The 22,403-nt window shown below is 33.9% G+C and overlaps 1 protein-coding gene and 1 pseudogene across 1 annotated transcript; both read left to right on the top strand.

The window, feature by feature from the left end:
* The first annotated feature begins 619 nt into the window (after window positions 1–619).
* Window positions 620–11,806, top strand: LOC132644313 (uncharacterized; annotated as a pseudogene).
* A 1,696-nt stretch (window positions 11,807–13,502) lies between these two features.
* On the top strand, window positions 13,503–21,373 carry LOC132645182 (tryptophan synthase alpha chain-like). The gene is made up of 9 exons (XM_060361991.1): window positions 13,503–13,829; window positions 15,031–15,177; window positions 15,265–15,330; window positions 15,581–15,689; window positions 18,583–18,659; window positions 19,325–19,402; window positions 20,037–20,114; window positions 20,847–20,906; window positions 20,988–21,373. The coding sequence occupies exons 1-9, from the start codon at window positions 13,641–13,643 to the stop codon at window positions 21,120–21,122; spliced, it is 939 nt and encodes a 312-aa protein (XP_060217974.1). The 5' UTR covers window positions 13,503–13,640; the 3' UTR covers window positions 21,123–21,373.
* Window positions 21,374–22,403: the final 1,030 nt, after the last annotated feature.

Raw genomic sequence — 22,403 nt, 5'->3', positions numbered from 1 at the left:
TAAAAAATAGCTTTAGCTTCAGAAAATTCGCTAGGCAAAGCTTTTGCTTGCTTTTGCCTATAAGGCACAAGTTCAAGATATTTCAAGACAGTGAACCTACTCAGTTAACTAGAAATTCTGTCTTATAGACAAAAATTAAAACTTATGTCTCATGGACAATATAAATTCTTCCCAGCGAATTTTTTAAGCTAAGATAATTGTTTAAAGATTTTGTTAAGCGAGACAAAATGAGCATTTTTGGAGACGCCACGCATCATTTCCTGCCTTTCTTCCTTCACAGTTAGATGAAATTGCACTAATTTTCCTTCAAATGGACTGGTCTTTAATTTTTTTCCATTTAAATCGAATTTATCTCATTTCTTCCGTGTATGTGTGTGTATATATATATATATATAAAAGTTGTGTAAGGACAAAGTCTTACGGGATATGTTTTGTGCAATTATAATGCTAAAATATAAATTTATCCCTGCAAAAAAATTCTTTTAATGAGGGGTAAAAATTAAAGACTAGCAACAAATTGGGGAAAAATTGCAACTGACCTCCCAGTTACACATCGAAAAAGCTCATGACTATGACTAAGTGCTAATGACGCACCGCCGTGGCTCTCAGACAACTTCTCCGACCAACTTTCCGACTAGCGTTATTGCTTTACAATCTTTTACTCCCTCCATTTCATAATAAGTGACTTTTTAAATTTTTTATTTTATTTCAAAATAAAATAAATAGTGCTTTGGGATTTCAAGTTCCAAAATAACTCTTATTTTACATAATTAAAAATTATTAAGTTTTTTTTTTTTTAGACATTTAATTAGAAATAAGCTGGTAAAAACACTCTTAAAAAGTTAGGAGTGAACACTTTCTTGACGGGTGTGCATAAGCCTAAAAAGTGATTTACCATGCTCTTCAAACACTTGACAGAAACAAAGTGAAAATAAAGGAAGAGATGCTAGGATTTTCATATGGAGAAATATTTCTCTTGCTTGGCGCTACTGCTGCTCTTATTGGTACCCTTTTTAGCTGTCCAAAATTGAATCAATTTAACCCATTTTAGAGTGCTATTTCATGTAATTTCTTTATATTTTGAAAACAACAATAGCAGGTGTTAATTATATTGGATTAAGAAAATATCTATTGAGTAATTAAGTTCTGATTGGAGTAGATATGCAAACACAAGGTGATTTCTTCCTATCTGTCCTAGCCTTATTGGACAGAGTTACATAATACTTGTCGCCGATGCCGATGAGAGGTGAAAGATATAGCGTGTATTTAGTCGAGGTCTGACACCACGGTTATATAAAAAGAAAGATATGTAAACTTTGAAATATGCTCCAATTCCAAACTAGTTACAGTGGGCTATATGACACTTCATTCAGACCCCCTTTCATTGATGTACACTATGAATAAGTTGATGGTGGAGTTCCATAATTTGACCTTCGAATTGACAATTTCAGGAAGTATTGCTTGTTATAGCTGTATTATGGAATTAATCACTTTGTTCATTGTAATTGCTATCAGGGATTGTTGATTTCTGCGTATTTTAATTGGGAAATATCTTGTTAATTATGGTTTGACCTTTTAAAAATAATTATGTGTTTAGGACCTAAAGATCTGCCAATTATAGCAAGAACAGCAGGCAGATTTGCCGGGCGTGCGATTGGTTATGTTCAACTGGCCCGTGATCAATTTGAAAGTGTCATGCAGCAGTCTCAAGCTCACCAGGTTTCTTTCTTACTCACTCCGGTCTACTTTACTTGTCGTCCTTACTAAAAATAGATGGTCCAAAAAAGTTGACATTTTAGAAAATCAACATATAATTAACAATTAGTTTCCACCTTTACCCCTACTTAATAAATGTGGTGAAAAGTAAAATTATCCTTTTAGTTAATTTATTCTTAAGGGGCGTGCAAAAAAGATATAAGTAAAATGGACAGGAGGGAGTACCGCCTAAATCTGGCCAACTCTTTTTTCTAAGCTTTCCCAGTCTTAAAATGCATTGGTAAGACTAGTTCAAACTTCTATGCTGCGTCATAAATTTCAATTTGCAATGATGATAGTTGTTTCATGTCTATGTAGAAGTTTTCTTTTTCTCTTTTAGAGCTGAGGTTTTGCATCATGACTAGGACTGATATAGACTTTGTTGTTGCTCTTAAGCTTATTAGCTAATTATGCTTTATATCGCATAATACCTTCGACATAAAATGTTAGCACTTGTTCTTTTACCTTCATCTCGAGTTGTTTATCAGGTTCATAAGGAAATGCCAGCTACCAGGGCTCAACTGGAAGCAATACATCATGAAATCATTCGGACATTCTCTTTTATGAATCCTGGTCCATTGACATATAGGCATGTAGACAACATCAACACAACAGCTGCAAATAGCGCTGGTATTTCTTTGTTTACTTTACATGGTTGATATTCGGCTATTTTATTAGTTTCTCATTTATTCTTTGTGACTCCGGGAAAAAAAATTCTTCTTTGTTACACAGTTGAAAATAGACCTAAAAACACTGATGGAGAGAGCATCTTTGTTGAAAAGGGACCTCAAATATCCAAGAAGGAGAGTACAGTAGCAACTGCAGTAACTGAGGTTTTGTGGTTTCTCTGACTATTTTTTTCATTATCTTTTCCTTTCTTTTCAAATGGAAATACTGATATGATTAACAATTATCAGGATTATAGTTCAAGGAAAGCTTTGACCCATATGCACAGCCAAGCCGCTTCTTATGCTAGATTAGCTGAAACTACACCTTTGAAATCCATTTCTGTAGATAATGAAGGTCTGAGCGAGCTGACTGATGAATCTGGTAGTATAATTGTGCTCCCTGTCTCAGCAGAGAGTGCAGGGTTGTTGCCACAACGTAAAGGTAAGGAACCATTTTCGAGATTCTGATTGCCTCATGCGTCTTTTTTAGTATGCCCAGTTGGTCCTATCATCCTGCATACAGAATAGCTTTCTGCTGTTTGGTAATTATGTTCTTCATATTTGGCTTGCAAAATTGTGTGCATTTCTAAAGGTTCAGGACAGGATCTTTGCAGAAACTCTACTGGGTGAGTTGATCTTCCCACTGCTGACCCTGTCTAATGTTGCCATTTGTTGTCATAACTGAAAAGATAGGTTTAAGGATGCTGTAAAAATAAACATTCTCTAGGATATGAAGTCTGGTGTATAATGATGGTAATGCCCCAAAGTTTTTTCAATTTCAAAAAGATGATGGTAATGCTCCAAATTCTGATATTTGGTCTTGGACCTGCAAAATTACAGCCCAAGTTGACAAATCTACTGGTTCAATATCGTCTGATACTCTGCTAACTTTGCTAGAGATGGAGGTAGTGACAAGGATTTCCTGCATCCTTGCAAACACTAAGACTCAGATTTGGAACTTTAGGATCAGGCATCACATTAGATCCATGCTTCTTTCGTGTATTCTAGTTTGAGATTGATCTAAATATAGTTCAAACCAATCTGCTTTTAATTTTGGTTTGGTAAAGTAGGTGTTATCATTTACCCTTCTTCTGTGGCATGCCATATTTAATCTATAGCATATTCTAACTATATATAGAAGAGTGAGTTTCCTCACTTCTTCGTCGTCAGGTTTCGTCGTCCGTTTGTGGGCCCAAAGAAAAAATTATGGGCCCATATATTTTAAACAACTACTAATATTTTTTTTTAAAAATTATGGGCCCACATATTTTAAACAACTACTAATATTTAAAAATTCTAACTATTTAGAAGAGTGAGTTTCCTCACTTCTTCGTCGTCAGGTTTCGTCGTCCGTTTGTGGGCCCAAAAAAAAATTGTGGGCCCATATATTTTAAACAACTACTAATATTTTTAAAAAAAAAAATATGGGCCCACATATTTTAAACAATTACTAATATTTAAAAACAACTACTAATATTTACAAAAAAAAAATTGTGGCCCACATATTTTAAACAACTACTAATATTTAAAAAAAAATTGTGGGCCCATATTAAACACCAACCAGTAATAAAAAAAAGAGAAGAAAAAAAGTGGAACCCACCACATCCAAACTCACGGGAAAAAAAAAGTGAATCCCATATTAACAAAATCAAGCAATATTAAAAAAAAAAAAGTGAGTTCCATATTAAAAAACAAACAATCTTAAAAAAAAGTGCTTAGAAAATCAAACAATTAAATCAATAATGATGGATTCATTGTCACATGCGTATCAACCCATTAGAGGGAGCAAATGAAATTATTGTACAGCAACATACTTAAAATACAAAAATGCTTAGCAAATCAAACAATTAAATCAATAATGATGGATTTATTGTCACATGCGTATCAAGCCATTAGTGGGAGCAAATGAAATTATTGTACAGCAACATACTTAAAATACTTATATATATATATATATCCGTTTTCCAATTTTTGAAAAAAAAAATTGTGGGCCCATATAGCCTGATGGATTCATTGCCACATGCGTATCAACCCATTAGAGGGAGCAAATGAAATTGTTGTACAGCAGCATACTTAAAATACAAAAGTGCTTAGAAAATCAAACAATTAAATCAATAATGATGAATTTATTGCCACATGCGTATCAATCCATTAGTGGAGCAAATGAAATTATTGTACAACAACATACTTAAAATACTTTTTAAAAAAAAGTGTGGTCCCCATATTAAACACCAACCAATATTAAAAAATTCAAAAAAACACCAACCAATTAAGCATTTAAAAAAAAACACCAACCAATATTTAAAAAAAAAAGATGTAAATAAAGTGGAACCCACCATCTCCAAACTCACGGGAAAAAAAAAAGGTGGACTCCCTATTAACAAAATCAAGCAATATAAAAAAAAAAGTGAATCTCATATTAAAAAAACAAACAATGTCAAAAAAAAGAGTGCAGACTTTGTATTCGTAGCAAACACTAATATAATAAAGTTTTAGATACGGAGCACAAACTACAATGTTATATTAATCGTGTTTTGAACATAGTATCCCATATTGACAAAATCAAGTAATATATAAAAAAAAAAAAGTGAATCCCATATTAAAAAAACAAACAATGTCAAAAAAAAAGTGCAGACTTTGTATTCATAGCAAACACTAATATAATAAAGTTTTAGATACGGAGCACGAACTATAATGTTATATTAATCGTGTTTTGAACATAGTATATATATGTTGACACCCAATTTTGTCCCACCTTTCCTCCGAAATACCTATTTTTAGCTTCTAATATTTTGGCAACTTTAAAAAATAATTATTTGCATTTTTTACTATAATTATTAGCTTTTATTAATACCGGAATTTCATTATCTTGTCATTATCTTTTACTACCATCACTACTACCATTATTATTATTACTATTATTATTATTATTATTATTATTATTATTATTATTATTTGTTATTATTATTATTATTACCAGTATTATCATAATTTGCGTTTCAGCATTTTTACCACCTTATGCATACGCATTGCATTTATTTCGCACAATTAAATGATAGCGTTTATTTGTTTTCAAAATATTATTGCACGGCTATTACAACGTCATATGATTTTATTACCTGAGCACTAATAATTACATATTTTATATAGCACACTTAGTATATAGTTAATTAAAATGGGTCTTTTATTCAAATTTAGAAGTCAAACTGTTTCTTTCACTCAACCCATATTTTTAATTCATCTGGCCCAAATCAAAGCCCAATCAACAACATTATTTTTCGGACTAGCCCAGTATCACTTAAAATAATTACCAGCCCATTCATTTTAATACCCAGCCCAAAAGAAAAATCGACCCAGTCCATTAAATCATTTGACCCGACCCAATTCTATTTGAACAAAAGGAACCACTAGGGTTCCTTTCATTGTCGCAGCCGCACCCCCACGCTCCTCTTCTCTTCTCCCTTCTTCTCTCCTACGAAACCCTAGCCGCCTCTGTTCCCCGCTCCTTTCTCTCTCCCACGTTCGTTCTGTCCCCTCTCTCTCCCTGTTCCCCACGCCTGTCTCTCCCACTTCCCTCTGTCCCCCACTTCTCTTTGTCCCCCCGCTCCTCTCTCTCCTCTTCACAAATGAAAAAAAAAACCTATAAATATTGGTTCTCTGTAATAGAAATGTTTTCTTCTTTTTTTAGCCGCCTGAAAACTCCATAGAATTGAGAAGCTTTGTTTTAGCCGCACAAAATCCCAAAAAGTTTTAATGCTCAGTAGTGGTAGCATTTTCTGAATCGAGCAAAAAATCCGATCATCGTCTTTGTTTCATTTGCCTGAAATGGTTTCGCATCCGATTCTACGCAGACTCGGAGATTTGAAGTGTTCGAGGGTATATCGGAGATCCCGCATCTAGTTCGCTGCACCCAAGAAAGGTCGGTAATCCTCCTTCTCTTTTCGCTTCAGTTCTGTTCTATGTAAATTCATGTAGTTAGATTAGTTTAGTTTAGTTGGTTCTAATTTGGTATGTTTAGACTGCTGGTTTGTGTTCCTTTAGTATAATTTTCTTCCTCGTCAGAGTTTATTTTCATTTTTTTTAAGTTCTGTGCCTTTTCGATTTCTCATAAAATTAGCTTAGTTTTTTTTTAATGTTGTCGGAGTTGGATAAGTAATGGTCTTCCCTATTTCAATTCTAGCGCTCTTCCTTTTTCTTTATGTTTTATATAGTTCTGTGATTGTGGATTAGTTAGATTAGTTCTGAGTCGTTGGGTCGTGTTTACATCTCAATTTTCTTTACTTAAGTTCCTGGGATTCAGATGCTTAAAGCTTTAGTTTATGAGTATAAAATTTGTCCATGTTAGCTTAACTAGTTTAAATAAATATTTTCTTCATAGACTAAGTGTTAGAGATATTCCCACACATTCATTGTTGGGTTGAGCTTTGACTATTTGAACCTTATTTGTAGAATATGTGTTTTCTGACTTCATAATTGTAATGAAGTTTACCTTTCATTTAGGATTTAGCCATCTGGATTTTTACAAACTAATCTACTTCCTTAATTTGAGCAATGCTTTCTTCTTTCATTCTTCGAGCCTATCTTTCTCTTTAAATCAATATAAGAATATAAATGCTTTAAATAGTTTATCTCTTTTAAGGTTATTTGATAAAATATGAGTCGAAAAGTCCTTGTTTAAAATTTGGAAATGATGTTTTTAGTTTAAAGTTTCAAGAGTACTCAAATATGTTTCTCCTATTTTGTTTGAGTAGTTTTAGTTCGGGATTGTTGAATGGCTGGCATATTATGCAAATTCATTTTTTTAGTTACCTCCAATTCCTAAAATTCAGTTTGTTTAATTTCCAATCCTTAGTTAAGAGTGCAAACCTCAGCTAAATGCTATCCTAAACTTGAATAATCAAGCATAAAGTGTTATGTGTCTTACATTCACTTTCATGTCTATTTCGTCACTTTCATTTGTATGGAGTATGTGTCAAAATTAGTTTTTTTTTCTTTTTCTTTTACGAACTTGTGTAGCAATAGGTTTTAAAGTCAGTCGAACCAATTAATGAACAAAGAGAATAGCAAGCTATGAATCTGTTTTGGTCACAGTAATGAATGTTTATTAGTTTTCCTCTTTTTATTTTTATTTTTATGAATGTTGATATGTCAAGTTGTGTTTGATTGCTTTTAAAGTCCCGGAAACTTGAATCGTTTGTCACTAATCTTTATTTCCCCTTCTTTACATGTACACGTTAGAGCAAATGGAGTCTTAATTCAGGACTCTCTCACAATGTAGTCTCGAAATGAGACTCGGCACTATTGCTATACCCATGCATGGATTCGATGCGTCCCATACTCTTTAATCACAACACTCGACGAGAAACAAGCGAAATCGCTAATCGCTTGAGGCTGTCTATGACATCTTTATCGTTTTCTCTTCTCCCCTTTCCTCATCATTCATTTTATTTCACCCTTTGTTTTCATGATTGCTAATTTATCTATATGTTGGATTTGTCTGTGGTTTGAAAGTATGTGTGTAACTTATGATTCACGTAGGATTAGAATGGGTAGATTTTATCATTTAGGATTACCGCTCTGAACATTAAGTACTTACTTTCACCATATAGAGTGCATCATTCATATAATAATATCTTAAAACTTTGTTAGTTATAAGTTATCTTTTTTCTCAAAGCTATATTCTTAAATTTTAAGCCTCAATTAATTAACTTAAGTTTGGCCGAATAACCGTAGTTAACGGATTCTAAAGGATGCCTAACCCCTTCCCTTTAGGATAATATAGAACCCTTACCTAGAATCATACTGATTAAGCAGGCTATTAATGGAGGTTTAGTTAGCTTTACTTTAGTTAATAAATTAGGTGTCCTAATTCACCATTAAACTAATTAGGTGGCGACTCCTTAAAACAAAGCAATTTAGGAATCACCAATATGTTGTACTCTAATTTAATCCGGTTAAAATGGGGTATAACAATATATATATATATATATATATATATATAATATGCATAAAAATAGTGCAAACTAATAATGTCCAAAAGGGTGGGCCCCATACTAAACAACACCAAGCAATATAAAAAAAAAACTAAATAAAGCATGGGTTTAAACCCCATGCTTCGTCGTCCGTTGTCCCTTAAAAAAAGGGGGGGGGGGGGGGGGGGTGGGCCCCATACTAAATAACACCGAGCAATAAAAAAAAATGGAACTCACCCTCTCCAAACTCATGGGAAAAACAAAATGGACCCCATATTATCAAAATCAAGCAATATAAAAAAAAAAAAGTGAACCCCATATTAAAAAAAATATAATGTTAAAAAAAAATTGCAGACTTTATATTTGTAGCAAACACCAATATAATAAAGTTTTAGATATGGAGCACAAACTACAATGTTATAGTAATCGTGTTTTGAACATAGTATATGTATATATATTATATGCATAAAAATAGTACAAACTAATAATGTCAAAAAAAAAAAAGTGTACCCCATAAAGGGTGGGCCCCATACTAAACGACATCAAGCAATATAAAAAAAAAGTGGATCCCACCATCTCCAAACTCACCGGAAAAAAAAAGTGAACCCCATATTAACAAAATCAAGTAATATAAAAAAAAAAAAAGTGAACCCCATATTAAAAAAAAAATAATGTCAAAAAAAAAGTGCAGACTTTGTATTCGTAGTAAACACTAATATAATAAAGTTTTAGATACGGAGTACAAACTACAATGTTATATTAATCGTGTTTTGAACATAGTATATATATATATATATATATATATATATATGCATAAAAATAATGCAAATTAATAATGTCAAAAAAAAAAGTGTACCCCCTATTAAAAAATCAAACAATATTCATGTAATTTCCAATGTATCTCATTAAGTCAATAATGATGAATTCATTACCACGTGCGTGTCAATCCATGAAATTGCTTTTCTTCAAAAGGTTAAGTAGTCAAACCATACATTTATTTTTTATATATTAGCCTGAGATCTAATCTAGATATTAAACTATTGTATTTGCTATTCTGCCATGTCATTTATTTGTTATGTTTACTAAAATAAATATACTTAAAATATTTATATTTTAAAATAAGATATAATTTAATTATTTTTTTATTTTTATTCTTACTCTAATAAATGTGAAAAGAAATTAATGTCGTAAAAAAAATATATCAAATGTAGATAAAATAATGAATAAGGTAAATTAGTCAAATTATAATTCTAATCGACGTTTTCTTAAAAACCATATAAAAGACAACAAGTAAAATGAGCTAAACCGAGAATATTTACTAAAAATTAAAAAAATAGTATTTTTTCGTTTAAATAAAAAATCAATTTCTACTTTGTTTCGTTTTAAACATGTAAAATTAATTTAATAATTTGAATTAGAATTGTCCAAATCAAAATTTGATAAAAAATAATAAGTATTTTACATCTTTAAATTAATCAAATTAAAATTGAAAGTATCAACTGATGCTTAAATATTACTATTGTTTTATCTCAAAGAAAAGAAAATAGTTTCCTTTTAATCAAATCTTCTCTTTTAAAAAATATTAATAAATTTGCCAATTTTGTGTTCATAGCGAACATTAATATAATAAAATTTTAGATACGGAGCACAAACTATAATGTTATATTAATCGTGTTTTGAACATAATATATACTCTTTATATATATATATATATATATATATATATATATATATATATATATATATATATATATATATATTATCACTATTAAAAAATAACTACATACACATAAATGCACTATAATCTAAAGTATTGGACCCGTGCACAGCACGGGCATAGGCCGTCTAGTAATACTAGAATTTTGTAATGTATGACACATGAAAGGTTACCCTTCTTCAGTTACCCTTTGGTTCCAACATGAAAGGTTGGTTGGTAAACCTAAGGGAAAAGCTGCAAGGGGGAGGGGAGGGAGAGATACTTGCAAAGGATCGTTCTTTTGGCAAAAAACAAAACAAAACAAAAACAAAAACAAAAATAATCTGTGAGACACTCTTGGAAAGGATAGCTCTGAAGTTCAAGAAATAATTGGAAAGGGGGATGACAACCACAAAAGATAGTTTTTGAGTTTCTCAAAAGTAAAAAACGGGATATTTTTTTCCTTTCCTGCAATCAACCTCATATAATATAGGTATGTGCATAAATTTTTTTTAAATATCTGGTATATATGAAAAAAAAAAAAAAGGTTTTTAGAAGAACTGGATCTCGATTGAGTTTGCTCTAAGTCAGTCTAGTTGAATGCTCTTTTTGGATCTAACTTGATGTAGAAAAATGGGATTCAACTTTTTCTAACTAGGTACGTACTGGATCAGATTTGTTCACGTGAATCTATATCTGGGAAGTTTCCAAATCGGCACTAAATTTTACACTAAATCAAGATTGATATTTTGAGTTATTGTATGTAACACAATTTAATTAATCGTTTGAAATAATTGAACTTAGTTCCAAAGATACAAGTGAAATTGAATGAGTTCAGTATCATGGTCTTTGCGTCCTTGAACCTCCGTTCTCTACTATTCCTACAAGTCTTTTGTCAAGTCCTGTAACCTTACTTTGAACCCTTCAGCCTTCAGGTGAGATTATAAAGGGTAGGATGGAACTTGATTTTGCTGAAGTGAGGAGGTCTCAAAAGAAGAGATTACGTGTCATTCAAGCTAAATTAGCTCACTTTGAAAAAGTTGAAGTTATGGTGATTAGAATTATAATTAGCTGAAAGCACATAGAATTATTTTTTAATGGGCATTTCTGCATTAAGAATCATGTTGTCTTATATGTGATGGGTGATAGGGGCATACGGTGGCAGCTGTCTTACGTCAATCTGATCCTTTTTTGTTTGGATGATTATGGTGTCTATACCACCTCTAGTATTCCACCACGTACATGCTTTCCTTTAGTAGCACAGGTACCGGTTAACTCTACCCATCAAGGCTTAGCCATAGACAGATGAAAAGAAATCACCTAACATTTTCTGCATATGCTGGTTATAACAATTTTATCCTGCAAAACTAGACATTGGTTTTCCTAGAAAAAGAATTAGACTTGCAACTCCCTCGGAAAATCCTCTAGACCAAGAAGCCCATTGTCGATCCAGATGGGCTCCATGGAAAAGTAGGTTTTTAAATATTTAAAATGCTTTGTAGCTGCAAAACAAAGAGCCGATTTTTTTGAGAATCGGGTCCAATTTCCCATCGACGCCCTGTGTGCATACAGCAGTTTGTTGAGATTTAGCTTCCTTTCGTTTGGTTAATAGTTTTGTTCTCTCCCAAAAAATGAAGCAAATGGGTCTGACATTATGTTAGAAGCGATACTGGAGGCAGAAGTGGCAAATAATGGCCAAAGAGTTTTTCTCGTAGCCAGCAAACCAATTAAAAAGTGAATGAAGAGGTAACATGTATTCCCTTTCCTCCGGTCAATTATTGATCAACTTCATGCCAAGCGAGCATATCAGCAGAGGATGAAAGATTGCTAAAGACGAAATGATTTTAGCCCAGTTGGAGTCTCTTGTTGTCGGTTTTGAGCCATGATACCTCGTTCGTTCAGATATCATGGGCATCTAAAGAATATAAAACCTGTGTTGCTACAAGGCAAACAAGTCATATTGTTTGACAGATGGTTTTCTGTATTTTCCGCAACCAATTCTACCTATTTCTAAACCCCTTTTTTTTTTTTTTGATTAAGCACCGGGTGTCCGGGTCTCTTTGAGCCCCGACTAATCCCGGGGGTGCACAGGCCCTCGGCAAGGAGTTTCCCGCAAGTGCACCACGGGTAATTCAGAGTTTTATCCCAGTCCGATGACCCTCAGAAATTGTTTGCACCCAGTGGGTTTCGAACTTGAGACCTTGAAAGGGAGCACCCCAACCTATTTCTAAACCTTCTAATCGACCAGAGGCAACACATACGAATCAAAAATCCTCGTGGGCTTGGATTGTGGAGTTCTGCATGGTTGTAGTAATTTCTAAATTTTATTTCTTACTTATATCTACAGATCCAGATGAACTTCTTTGCAATATAATTGGCCAAAAACTGTTGAACTAGTATAGTAGTGTTATTCCTTACAACTAGTGATTGAGCTTCACGATTTTGTGGTGTAAATAATCAAAAGACTAAAACTGAAAATTTCGTTATAAGTTCTGTTAGAAAAACTAAAAGTACACTAAAGAAGTTTGTGAGTTAATGGGGGAAATTACGTTTCAAACTTAGAGTTTGTTCTTTAGTTCTTTTTTCTTTCTCATTGCCATTTTCAAAAAATAAACGAGTGTTTAATGGGTCGTATGAAATCGACCCTACGACCCTACTTGTACGAGGAGTGGATACAAAAATGTCTTTGAAATAGAGACTTCACCCACATTATTTGATCTAATGATTGATTGATCCGATTATTCTTGTCATCGTTTGTCATTATATTAACTTCTCCATCAAATGGTCATAAGATTATACGGGAAACACTCACCGAATTGACTTGGAAAAATCACTTTCTCGAAACAACAGCAACAACCCAGTGAAATCTCACAACATATAAATGCGATTTCACTGTATTCCTAACTTTGTAATGATCATAATAAATTTATTCCACATAATATTCTCAAAGTTCTACAGTGTTAGTAGGTTGTCAAGCTGAATCACAATAAGGAGCAGTTTATCCATGGATTTTTTTAGTTGTATATCGGATTGTTTTTTCGAAAATAATTTTTTCAATCATAAAAAACTGGTTAATCAATTGAATTTTTTTTCAACTTACAAAAATTTCAATTAAATATATTTTCCGAACATATGTACATTCAATTTTCAAATATCATTTTCCTACTCAACTTCAAATACTATTTATCAAAACTCTCATTTTATGTACAATCCCAATACAATTAACGGTGAAGTCAAGATTTTCACTAAACGATTAAAAATATGAAGAAGTAAACACACGAAAAAGTTAAAATGAGATTCACCATCTACGATATATACATAAAAATAATTTATTAACCTTGTATATACAATGTAATTCCCCACCCCCGAATGCAATTAGACCTAAGTGTGAACTTCCATTTTTGTCTTACCCCAATCTGGCCATCTTTCATAAATCCAGCCACTTGAGTGTTACAGTAGACCGTATAATATACCCAGTGAGTGCTTTCGCCGCTTTTTCTCATCAATCTCAAATTTATTTTTTTCAGTAGAAAGCAAATTCTTAATGGTATGGCATCTTTTCTGAAAGCAACCCATTTCATTAGTTCAAATAACAAGCTCCAAAATCACCCTTTTCCTCATTCATATACCCAATCTCTCAAGATTTCTACTTCCCGCAAACCTCCCATGGCTGCCCTTAGCACCAATGCAACTGTTGGTCTTTCTGAAACTTTCATTCGATTGAAACAACAAGGCAAAGTATGTCATTCTTCTTTCTTTTTCTGGGTTGTGTTTCCTTTTCTTTTTGAGTTTTCCAAGACTAAAATTTGTGTGGGTATTGGTTCAGAATGTAGTTTCTTGTGGGAAAGATTTTATCTTTAGCTCCTATGGAGAACTATGGAAATTAGTAGGACAGCTTATCCCAGAAAAGCTTTTCTTGAAAAAAAAAATTGCTTGGGTAATTGTGAAGCTTTGATGTTTGTTTTGTACCTGCCTTGTTTTGTGAGATTCTGATTGTGTTTGAATCAGTGTTAATTAGATTGGTTTCTCGTGTTAAGGTGAGGTATCACTTGAGTCAATGGATTATACCGTGTAACGAATCAATGTTTGGGTTTTAAAAAAAAAAAAAAAACCATTTAAGAGCTAGCAATTTGGGATAGTACAATTTTTGGTCTTGAGTCAACTGGAGTTTATCATGGTCTTAGTTATCAGTTGTGGAGATAAAAGTTATCTAATTTTAAGCTTGGTTAGTTTCATTGTTAGCTTTAAAATATCAAGTGTGGGTCCGGTTACGCTAAGCATGAAAGAAGAGTTTTTCTTTGTAACTTTTAAGGTTCCAAAAAGGTGAAATGCAGTTATGTTTGCAAAATAGGGGCGGTATGGGGTTTGTTCGTTCTGTAATGAAAACGAGTTAAGAACTTTAAACCGGCTAACATTTTCTTTGAGTATTAAAAGGACAAGAATATTTGCGTCTTACGTAGACTGATAAGTATAAGGCTAATGAAGTTTTAAGTACATGGTTCTGTATTTGTTTGAGTGTTACATTTCATAACAAAGGGAGTGGGGTAATTAAGATCAATTGCTTACAAAGACTTGAGTTTTACCCAAATTTCCATGATAGCTTCTGCTGAGAATTTTTTTATCTCTAGCTCCTATGGGAACTAGGAAAATTAGTGATAAAAGTAGAACATCTTATCCCCAAAAAATAGATTCTTAATGATTATTCTGACTTTTGTTTTTGAGAATTTTCACCTGCTTTAGTTGAATTTCTGTTTTGAACACTGGTCAAATGGAAAGAAAACAATCACGTGAAAAGTTTTCATGTTTTTTCACACTGATCTTGTGGGAGATATTTAAAATGGTTTGTTAGGACTTTGGCGTTGAGCTGCTTTACCATTCAACTGTATTTCTAGTTATTATCTCGGATCTTTTAATTGAAACTCACATTTCTGTTGCATAGGTGGCATTAATTCCATACATCACTGCTGGAGATCCTGACCTGGCAACAACTGCAGAGGCACTGAAAGTGCTGGATAAATGTGGTTCAGATATCATAGAACTAGGAGTGCCTTATTCTGATCCGTTGGCTGATGGGCCAGTCATCCAGGTTTTGATAAAGCAATTAGTGTATCTTAGTCCTAAATTTTGTCCACTTCTTGTATCCTCATTCTTCTTTACTTATCTGTCTTCTCAGGCTGCTGCTACACGATCACTGAGTAAAGGGACCAACTTCGCCAAAGTTATATCAATGTTAGAAGATGTAAACCCATAGCCTCTGTTTTCTAATTAAAGAATGACATGCAATGGAATACCCTGTTAACTTTCTAGTGCAGTTTTAGAGTCTAAAAAGCTGTGTCGAACTCACTTTATTAATGAGCCCATATGACTAACTATCATGATGTTTTTGATTTGCTTGACATCTGTTTTTGCTCCAGTCTCTTTGTTTATTCTGGCACATTTTGTCAAATGTCCTATATGAAATTTAACCTTTTTTTCCCAACATTTGACAGGTTGTTCCTCAGTTGTCCTGTCCGGTTGCCTTGTTCACGTATTATAATCCAATACTTAAGCGCGGTGTTGAAAAGTTCATGGCCACTGTAAGAGATACTGGTGTACACGGTAATATTTAGTTTGCTATGTTAAATTATTAATGCAAGAATGTCTCTTACCAGAAGATATGCATTTGCCAAATAACATGAAACATCCAATGACTCTTCACGTATACCTTTTCAGTTCGTTGTGAAATTTAAACTTCTACTGGTATGGCGTTGGGCTTGGGATAATCTAGTTTTATGTTGACTCTTTACAACAATATACCCATTGAAATCCCACAGAGTGGGGTCTGGGGAGGGTAGAATGTACACAGACCTTACCTTTACCTTGGGAGGTAGAGAGGCTGTTTCCGGTAGACCCTCGGCACAAGGACATTTATGTTGATTCTTTGACGTTTAATATTTCAACTCAGTGCATGAAGGCTGGATTGATCTTTTGTCAGAGCATAATCTGCATTAGTTTCAGCAGGGATACTAAACCATAAATGGAGATGGGCGTTACTAGATTTTCTATCATATAGAGGAGCTGTGGACAAGTGACCATTACTTTATAATTCTCTTCTGCACTGGAGTAGTTTTTTTGTGCTTCTGAGATCTGACTTAGTTATCCTAGAATTCTGACAGTTGTTTAAAAAGAGAGATCATTTAGATGCACTGATGACTACCAATCATGTAGCACCTTATATTAGGTTAACAAGTATATCTTTGCAATTTAAAACCATTCTTTCAATTTTTTTGATATGGTAAGGTAGATTTCATTAAATAAGTACCAAGAAGGTACAGAAAGCATACAACCAATAACATATCTTTCTAAATTCAATCTCAAAACTTCTTTAAAATCCATAAACTACCCAAATTCTCTATGTGTCATATTATTCTACACAAGAAAAATATTTTGAAGACATCTACTTTAACCAATAGCTAAATGACTTTTGTTTCTCAAACATCTCTTATTTCATTCCTACCAAATGGTCCAGATGATGCAAAGAGGTATGATCTTCCGGATCCTTCAGGTTTTTCCTAACTTTCTCATTCTGCCAGCAAACTAAAGGGTATTTTAACTTTTGAGCTTCTTTTCCAGTGATTGGTTTAATAACATATTGATGCATGTCTTATCCCAGGCTTTCTTCTTTCTTTTCCGTTCTTTGTTATATATCTCCACTAAACAAGTGAACTTTTGGTGCAACCATGAGGGCCCAATTAGCATAGTGATCGGGTGAGATTTGGAGGGAACCATATTTTGGTGTAGATTCTCTACTTTTGATATACCACTAGTTTTCCCCACAAGACCACAAATTAAAAGATATATTCTATCTAAAAGATATATGCGCTAAATGATTTAACTATTTTTTTTTTTTTTTATTAAGCACCGGGTGTCTGGGTCTCTTTGAGCCCCGACTAATCCCGGGGGTGCACAGGCCCTCGGCAAGGAGTTTCCCGCAAGTGCACCACGGGTAATTCAGGGTTTTACCCCAGTCCGATGGCCCTCAGAAATTGTTTGCACCCAGTGGGTTTCGAACTTGAGACCTTGAAAGGGAGCAAACCCCAAGGCTCAAGCCAATTACCACCAGGCCAACCCCTGAGGGTTAAATGATTTAACTATTTGAAAATCATCTTTCAAGATCTTGAGAGAAAAGGTTTTTCGTCATTCAACTTAGTAGATCTGAAAACAATCTGGTGGTGCTCCTTTTTTTTTTTGATAAGGTAAATAATTTTATTAACAAATGGGGAATCCCGTATACCAAAAGCAGAGAACCTACAACAAAATATGGTTCTCAACAAAAGAGATCCAATCCTCTATACAAAGATGGACCTCATAAGTACACCAAAAAGAAACTAGAGACAAAACACTGCGTTGCAACTTTACAAATTCTTGTTCCACCCCTTCAAAAGCTCTCCTATTTCTCTCTTTCCATACGACCCACATAATTGCTAAGTGGGCAACACTCCATGCCCTTGGGCTTCTCTTCCCCCTCCTATGCGTCCAACTTTGCAAAGCCTCCTTCACTTTGTCTGGCATCACCAATTGCATTAAAAAAAAATTGAGGGCCACCCTCCATAACCGATTAGCCTCCTTACAATGCAATAAAAGATGGTCAACATTCTCTCCTCCACTCTTACACATACAACACCAACTAACATAAGTGATCCTCCTCTTTCTCAAATTTTCCGCTGTTAATATCGCACCCCTTGCCGCCAACGGTACCAAGAAACACACCTTCCTCAGAGCTCTAGGGATCCAAATAGAGTGGTAGGGAAAAGTACATTCATCTCTCACTAGTAGCTTCTTATAAGAAGAGCTAACAGTGAATAAACCATCACTACTCTCCCTCCACCGCCATACATCCGATAAGTTGTTAGGAGTTTCTAGCCCATACAAAAGCTCAACCAAATTGTGAAATTTTCCCATTTCCCAATCCTGAAGGTTCCTTCTGAATCTTAAGTCCTAGTGGATAACCCCCTCGTGAGATCTGCGGATGTGTTGCACTGTCTTCTCTCTCTGGCAAGAGACATGGTAAATATTTGGGAAGGCTTCTGTCAACTCACCCCACACCACTTACGAGCACCAATTTGGTGGTGCTCCTGTCTTACTGCGGTATAGATGCGTCATGAATAAAAGCTTAAAAGATAACATAATCTTCATTCTTTTGTGGATGGTAATTGGGAAATGAAACGTTCCATTTTAGTTCTGCACTTGGAACCTTTTTTCCTATAACATTTGTAAGTGTGCAGGGCTCAAATCATGAATCAATGTTGATTGGTGTGTATCAACGTATATTAATTATTACCTGGAAACAATTGCAGATCTGCAATGATTGAGTTTTCTTTATATTTATTGTTGCATTTCCAATACGGTGCTGATAATTGAGCCTTTTTTCATGCCATTGACTTACCCTAATATGTTCTTCATTCTGAATTGTCATATGTCTCATGGTAATAGATAATTTCTTGTTTTTCAGGACTTGTTGTTCCAGATGTCCCTCTAGAGGAAACTGAAATGTTGAGAAAGGAAGCTGCTAGGCATAATATTGAATTGGTAAGTTTTTTGTGCCAAATATCCATCTTGATTTTCATTTCTTCTGAGATGCTCCGAGGTCTTGGTTCATTGTTTTCTTCATTAATCTGTTTAAAGAAGCAAATCATTCACCTCAGATATGCAATTAGTTTCATCCTGCTATATGATAAGGTAGCAATTTTCTTACTCTGTAATCCACTCCGGAACACGAGTAAGTGATTGTCTGTGATCTTCCCATGCACGTCCTTACATGTGTTCCGGACGATAGAATGGGGTGATTTACTAGAAAGGAACAATCTACAATCTGAGTAAGATGTCTACGGAATTTAGAAGCATTGACATTTTCAATCAAATTATGTGGCTCTTCTAACATTTTATGTTGCTTAAGTCATGGAGTGCATGGGATTATGGACTAGTAATTTCTTTGTTGTAGAGAGTGGAATCTTATATTTAATATTGAATATATATTAAAAGGAATGATCCCCATATCTACGGGTGCATCCATACTTACTAGAGGTTTCAATTTTGTTTCACTGTTTTTCTTCTCTTGTTTTATTTTCATGCCTTTTGTGTGCTTATGTAAGTGACCTCTATGTGAATGCTCGGTGATATTTATAGGCTTGTTTTCTTATTTGGCTTGACCAGATAGTATGATCATTCACTTGCTTAATTACCTTCTGGTTTAGGTATTGCTTACAACACCAACTACTCCAACAACTCGCATGAAAGCCATTACTGAAGCTTCAGAAGGATTCGTATACCTTGTAAGATATCCTCTTGAAAATAGAAAGTTTCTTTTGACCATTACTACTTCTGCTTACCAAAATGAGTTGCAACATTTTGAGAGTTTGTTATATGCCCTACTATCCCTTTTTGTTTCCTGGGTTTTGAAGTGTAATTTATTTCACTTACATTGGTACACACATGGTAGCAGTAGACCACATTCGCCTTGGTTTGTGGTTGCTTGATGAACTGTTTGCATATCAACCTCCTCGTGCTCTATCTCTGTACCGTGTGTTATGGACTATTATTGATTTTTGCTTCAGTTTTTTTTTTTTTTTTTTTAAATTATCTTTATTAAAAGAACATGAGGCACATATGAATTTAGGTAGTCAATTACAAAGAGCGGATTGAACAGTATGATATTAATTTACTTTTAGCAGGACAATGATTGATCTGCTCCGGAGCTTAGATCAAACGTGCCAATCTTTATAATGTCAGCTTCAAAGATTTACCAGGGAGCTAAGATCCACATGTACTAACATATGAGAACGTGAAGGATTGAACCTCTATTTATGGATCTTTTCCTTGTTCACTTGTGATACGCTGGTGTAGATGCTAATTTCTTAATTTCACTTCTTACAAGTAAAATTTTATTATTTAGTCTTGAACTTGTAGGTGAGTGCAGTCGGAGTTACTGGAGCTCGTGAATCTGTGAGTTCTAAGGTTCAGTCTCTCCTGAAGGACATTAAAGAGGTTTGTTTTAAGCTTCATATTCATAATGCGTAAACTGATATGTCTTGAACTCTAATATACTCTGTGATGGTCTTCAAAGTTGGTTTGGTATATGGGAGAAAGATACAACTCTGAGCATGCTAGACCTTTCCTCACATTATGCCAAGAACAGTGATGAAAGATTCAAACTTTTAATTGCATCGTCCATTGTGCTTCACCAGCTTTTCTAAACTTCAGATGTTTGCCTATCTTATCTTTCTTCGGGTTTTCCATCCAAATGTTCAGGATTAAGTTCAGATTCAACTAGAATCTGCAAATCCATATTTGGAATTTTTTAATGTCAGCTGAAGCGCTACATACAGAAATGGAGCCAGGATTTTTAGCTTATGGGTTCTGGACCATAATTCTTTTTGTTTACTTGGTTCTGAATAATTTATTGGTACATGAAAATTTGAATACAAATAAAGACTTTGTACTATTTTATTGTTTCAACTTATGAGAGAACAAATTTAAGGACACAAGGATTTACACAAAACACATTCTTTTGCCTGTCATTTTAGTTTTTACACAGTGGCATATTCTTGATCATGGAAATCCACAATTTGGTTAAGGCTGTAGTAAGTAAATAGACTTTATTGTTGTGTTGATTATCATTTACACGACTTGCAAGGGTTTTTTTTATAAAATGGTGCTTCGGCCTCACATGAGTATCTTGCTAGGAAACTTCTGCTATGCTAAACCAACTTTTGACAGGCAACATCTAAACCAGTGGCAGTCGGATTTGGCATTTCAAAACCGGAGCATGTTAAGCAGGTTAGTTTCCTTTGACGAGGCAGAAAAGAGGTAAGAAATGGTTATACAGTTTACTGATTTGCTCTAATGCACGTATTGCAGGTGGCAGGATGGGGAGCTGATGGTGTCATTGTTGGTAGTGCAATGGTAAGAATATTAGGTGAAGCAAAATCGCCGGAAGAAGGGTTGAAGGAATTAGAGGTCTTCACCACATCTTTAAAGTCTGCCCTCTCTTGATCAGTGGTAGAATTTATGTTTTTGTATTGTCAAGCTTGGGGCCATCTCATTTTTCAAAATTAAGCTCTTAGAAGCAAATGAATCTTGAAAATAGATCGTCTGATTTTAAGCTGAAGATTTTGACATTGATATTCTAGCTTGTATTAGATGCAAAATTGTTTTCTATGGTATTTCAACTTTTGGGCAAAGACATATTTTCCCCGCTATATTGGCAAAAACCGAGTGCCAACTACTTTTGGCAATTCACCTGAGATACTCCCTTTTTGAGCATCTCAAAGTTCTTATTTTTCTTTTCTTCTTATAGAATATATAGTTTATGTGACAAGAAAAAATCGTGTTTGCTCTAGCAGTTGGGCAATTTTCAGTCAGATAATCCTTAGGGGAGAATCCGCGCGGTGGATAAAATTGTCCCCAACATTTTTATAAAAAAGTCACTTCTTGAATCATCGAATACTTGGACCGAATAAGAAAGAGAGAAAAAGAACACCAATGATATAAAATTCCCGCAGGTAAGGTCTACGAGTAATTTAGTACTCATAAAGGCGGTGAAATAAAGTATCAGTGCGGATTCATACAATAATTAAATAAATTTCTTTTTCTTTTCAATGAAAAGATCTTTTTACTTGTTTGATTTAGAAGTCTTGTGTTTCTCGAAAGAGTGATACGGTTACCGTATTTTTAGTTCATTTGGTATGATAATACAATTGAGTCTAGTAGTGGTGTGGCTTGTTCAATTCACCACATAACATTAAAAACATTCAATCAGCTATGCTTCTATCCTAGAAGTTTCGCGGACAGAAGACAACTTGGAAAAAATCAGAGGCCTACTAAACTACTTAAAACCAAATCACAAAGATTTCGAACAAATAATTTAATTGGCCAAGCTGCAAACGAAAAATACAGAGGATGGATGAATAGTTTAGCTACTCGGTGTGTTTTAATATAAAGAGAGTGATAGTTTAGGTAGATAAAGAGAACAATAGATAGTTGAGATATGAAATTCGTCAAAAAATGACAGTTTAGATGTGTTTTTGGATATTAACTATTTTATAAGGTGTTGTTCGTATCGAATAACTTTGCCTATCAATACTTAGACATAGGAGAGAAATCATCTAGTAATTTAGTGTTATTGCCTTTGCAGGTAGGATTTAAACATTATTTCCAAAGATCTTTAAAATGTTTTCCCACCTCTATATTTTAATGGATGTAATTTATTGTTAGTAAGAAATATGCACACATTTAGTGGTATTGTCCGCGTTATAAAGAATTCAGTGAATCTTT

This window comes from Lycium barbarum, chromosome 6 (assembly GCF_019175385.1).
Source record: "Lycium barbarum isolate Lr01 chromosome 6, ASM1917538v2, whole genome shotgun sequence".
In the NCBI taxonomy this organism is placed as follows: domain Eukaryota; kingdom Viridiplantae; phylum Streptophyta; class Magnoliopsida; order Solanales; family Solanaceae; genus Lycium; species Lycium barbarum.
Note: the sequence above shows the minus strand (reverse complement) of the source record. Positions and strands in the feature narration are given on the sequence as shown.

Excerpts from the sequence above, each read along its gene's own strand:
- LOC132645182 (XM_060361991.1), top strand. The coding sequence starts at position 13,641 with ATGGCATCTTTTCTGAAAGCAACCCATTTCATTAGTTCAAATAACAAG. Across the intron at positions 15,178-15,264 it reads CTGATGGGCCAGTCATCCAG|GCTGCTGCTACACGATCACT; the intron begins GTTTTGATAAAG and ends CTGTCTTCTCAG. Across the intron at positions 18,660-19,324 it reads CTAGGCATAATATTGAATTG|GTATTGCTTACAACACCAAC; the intron begins GTAAGTTTTTTG and ends CTTCTGGTTTAG.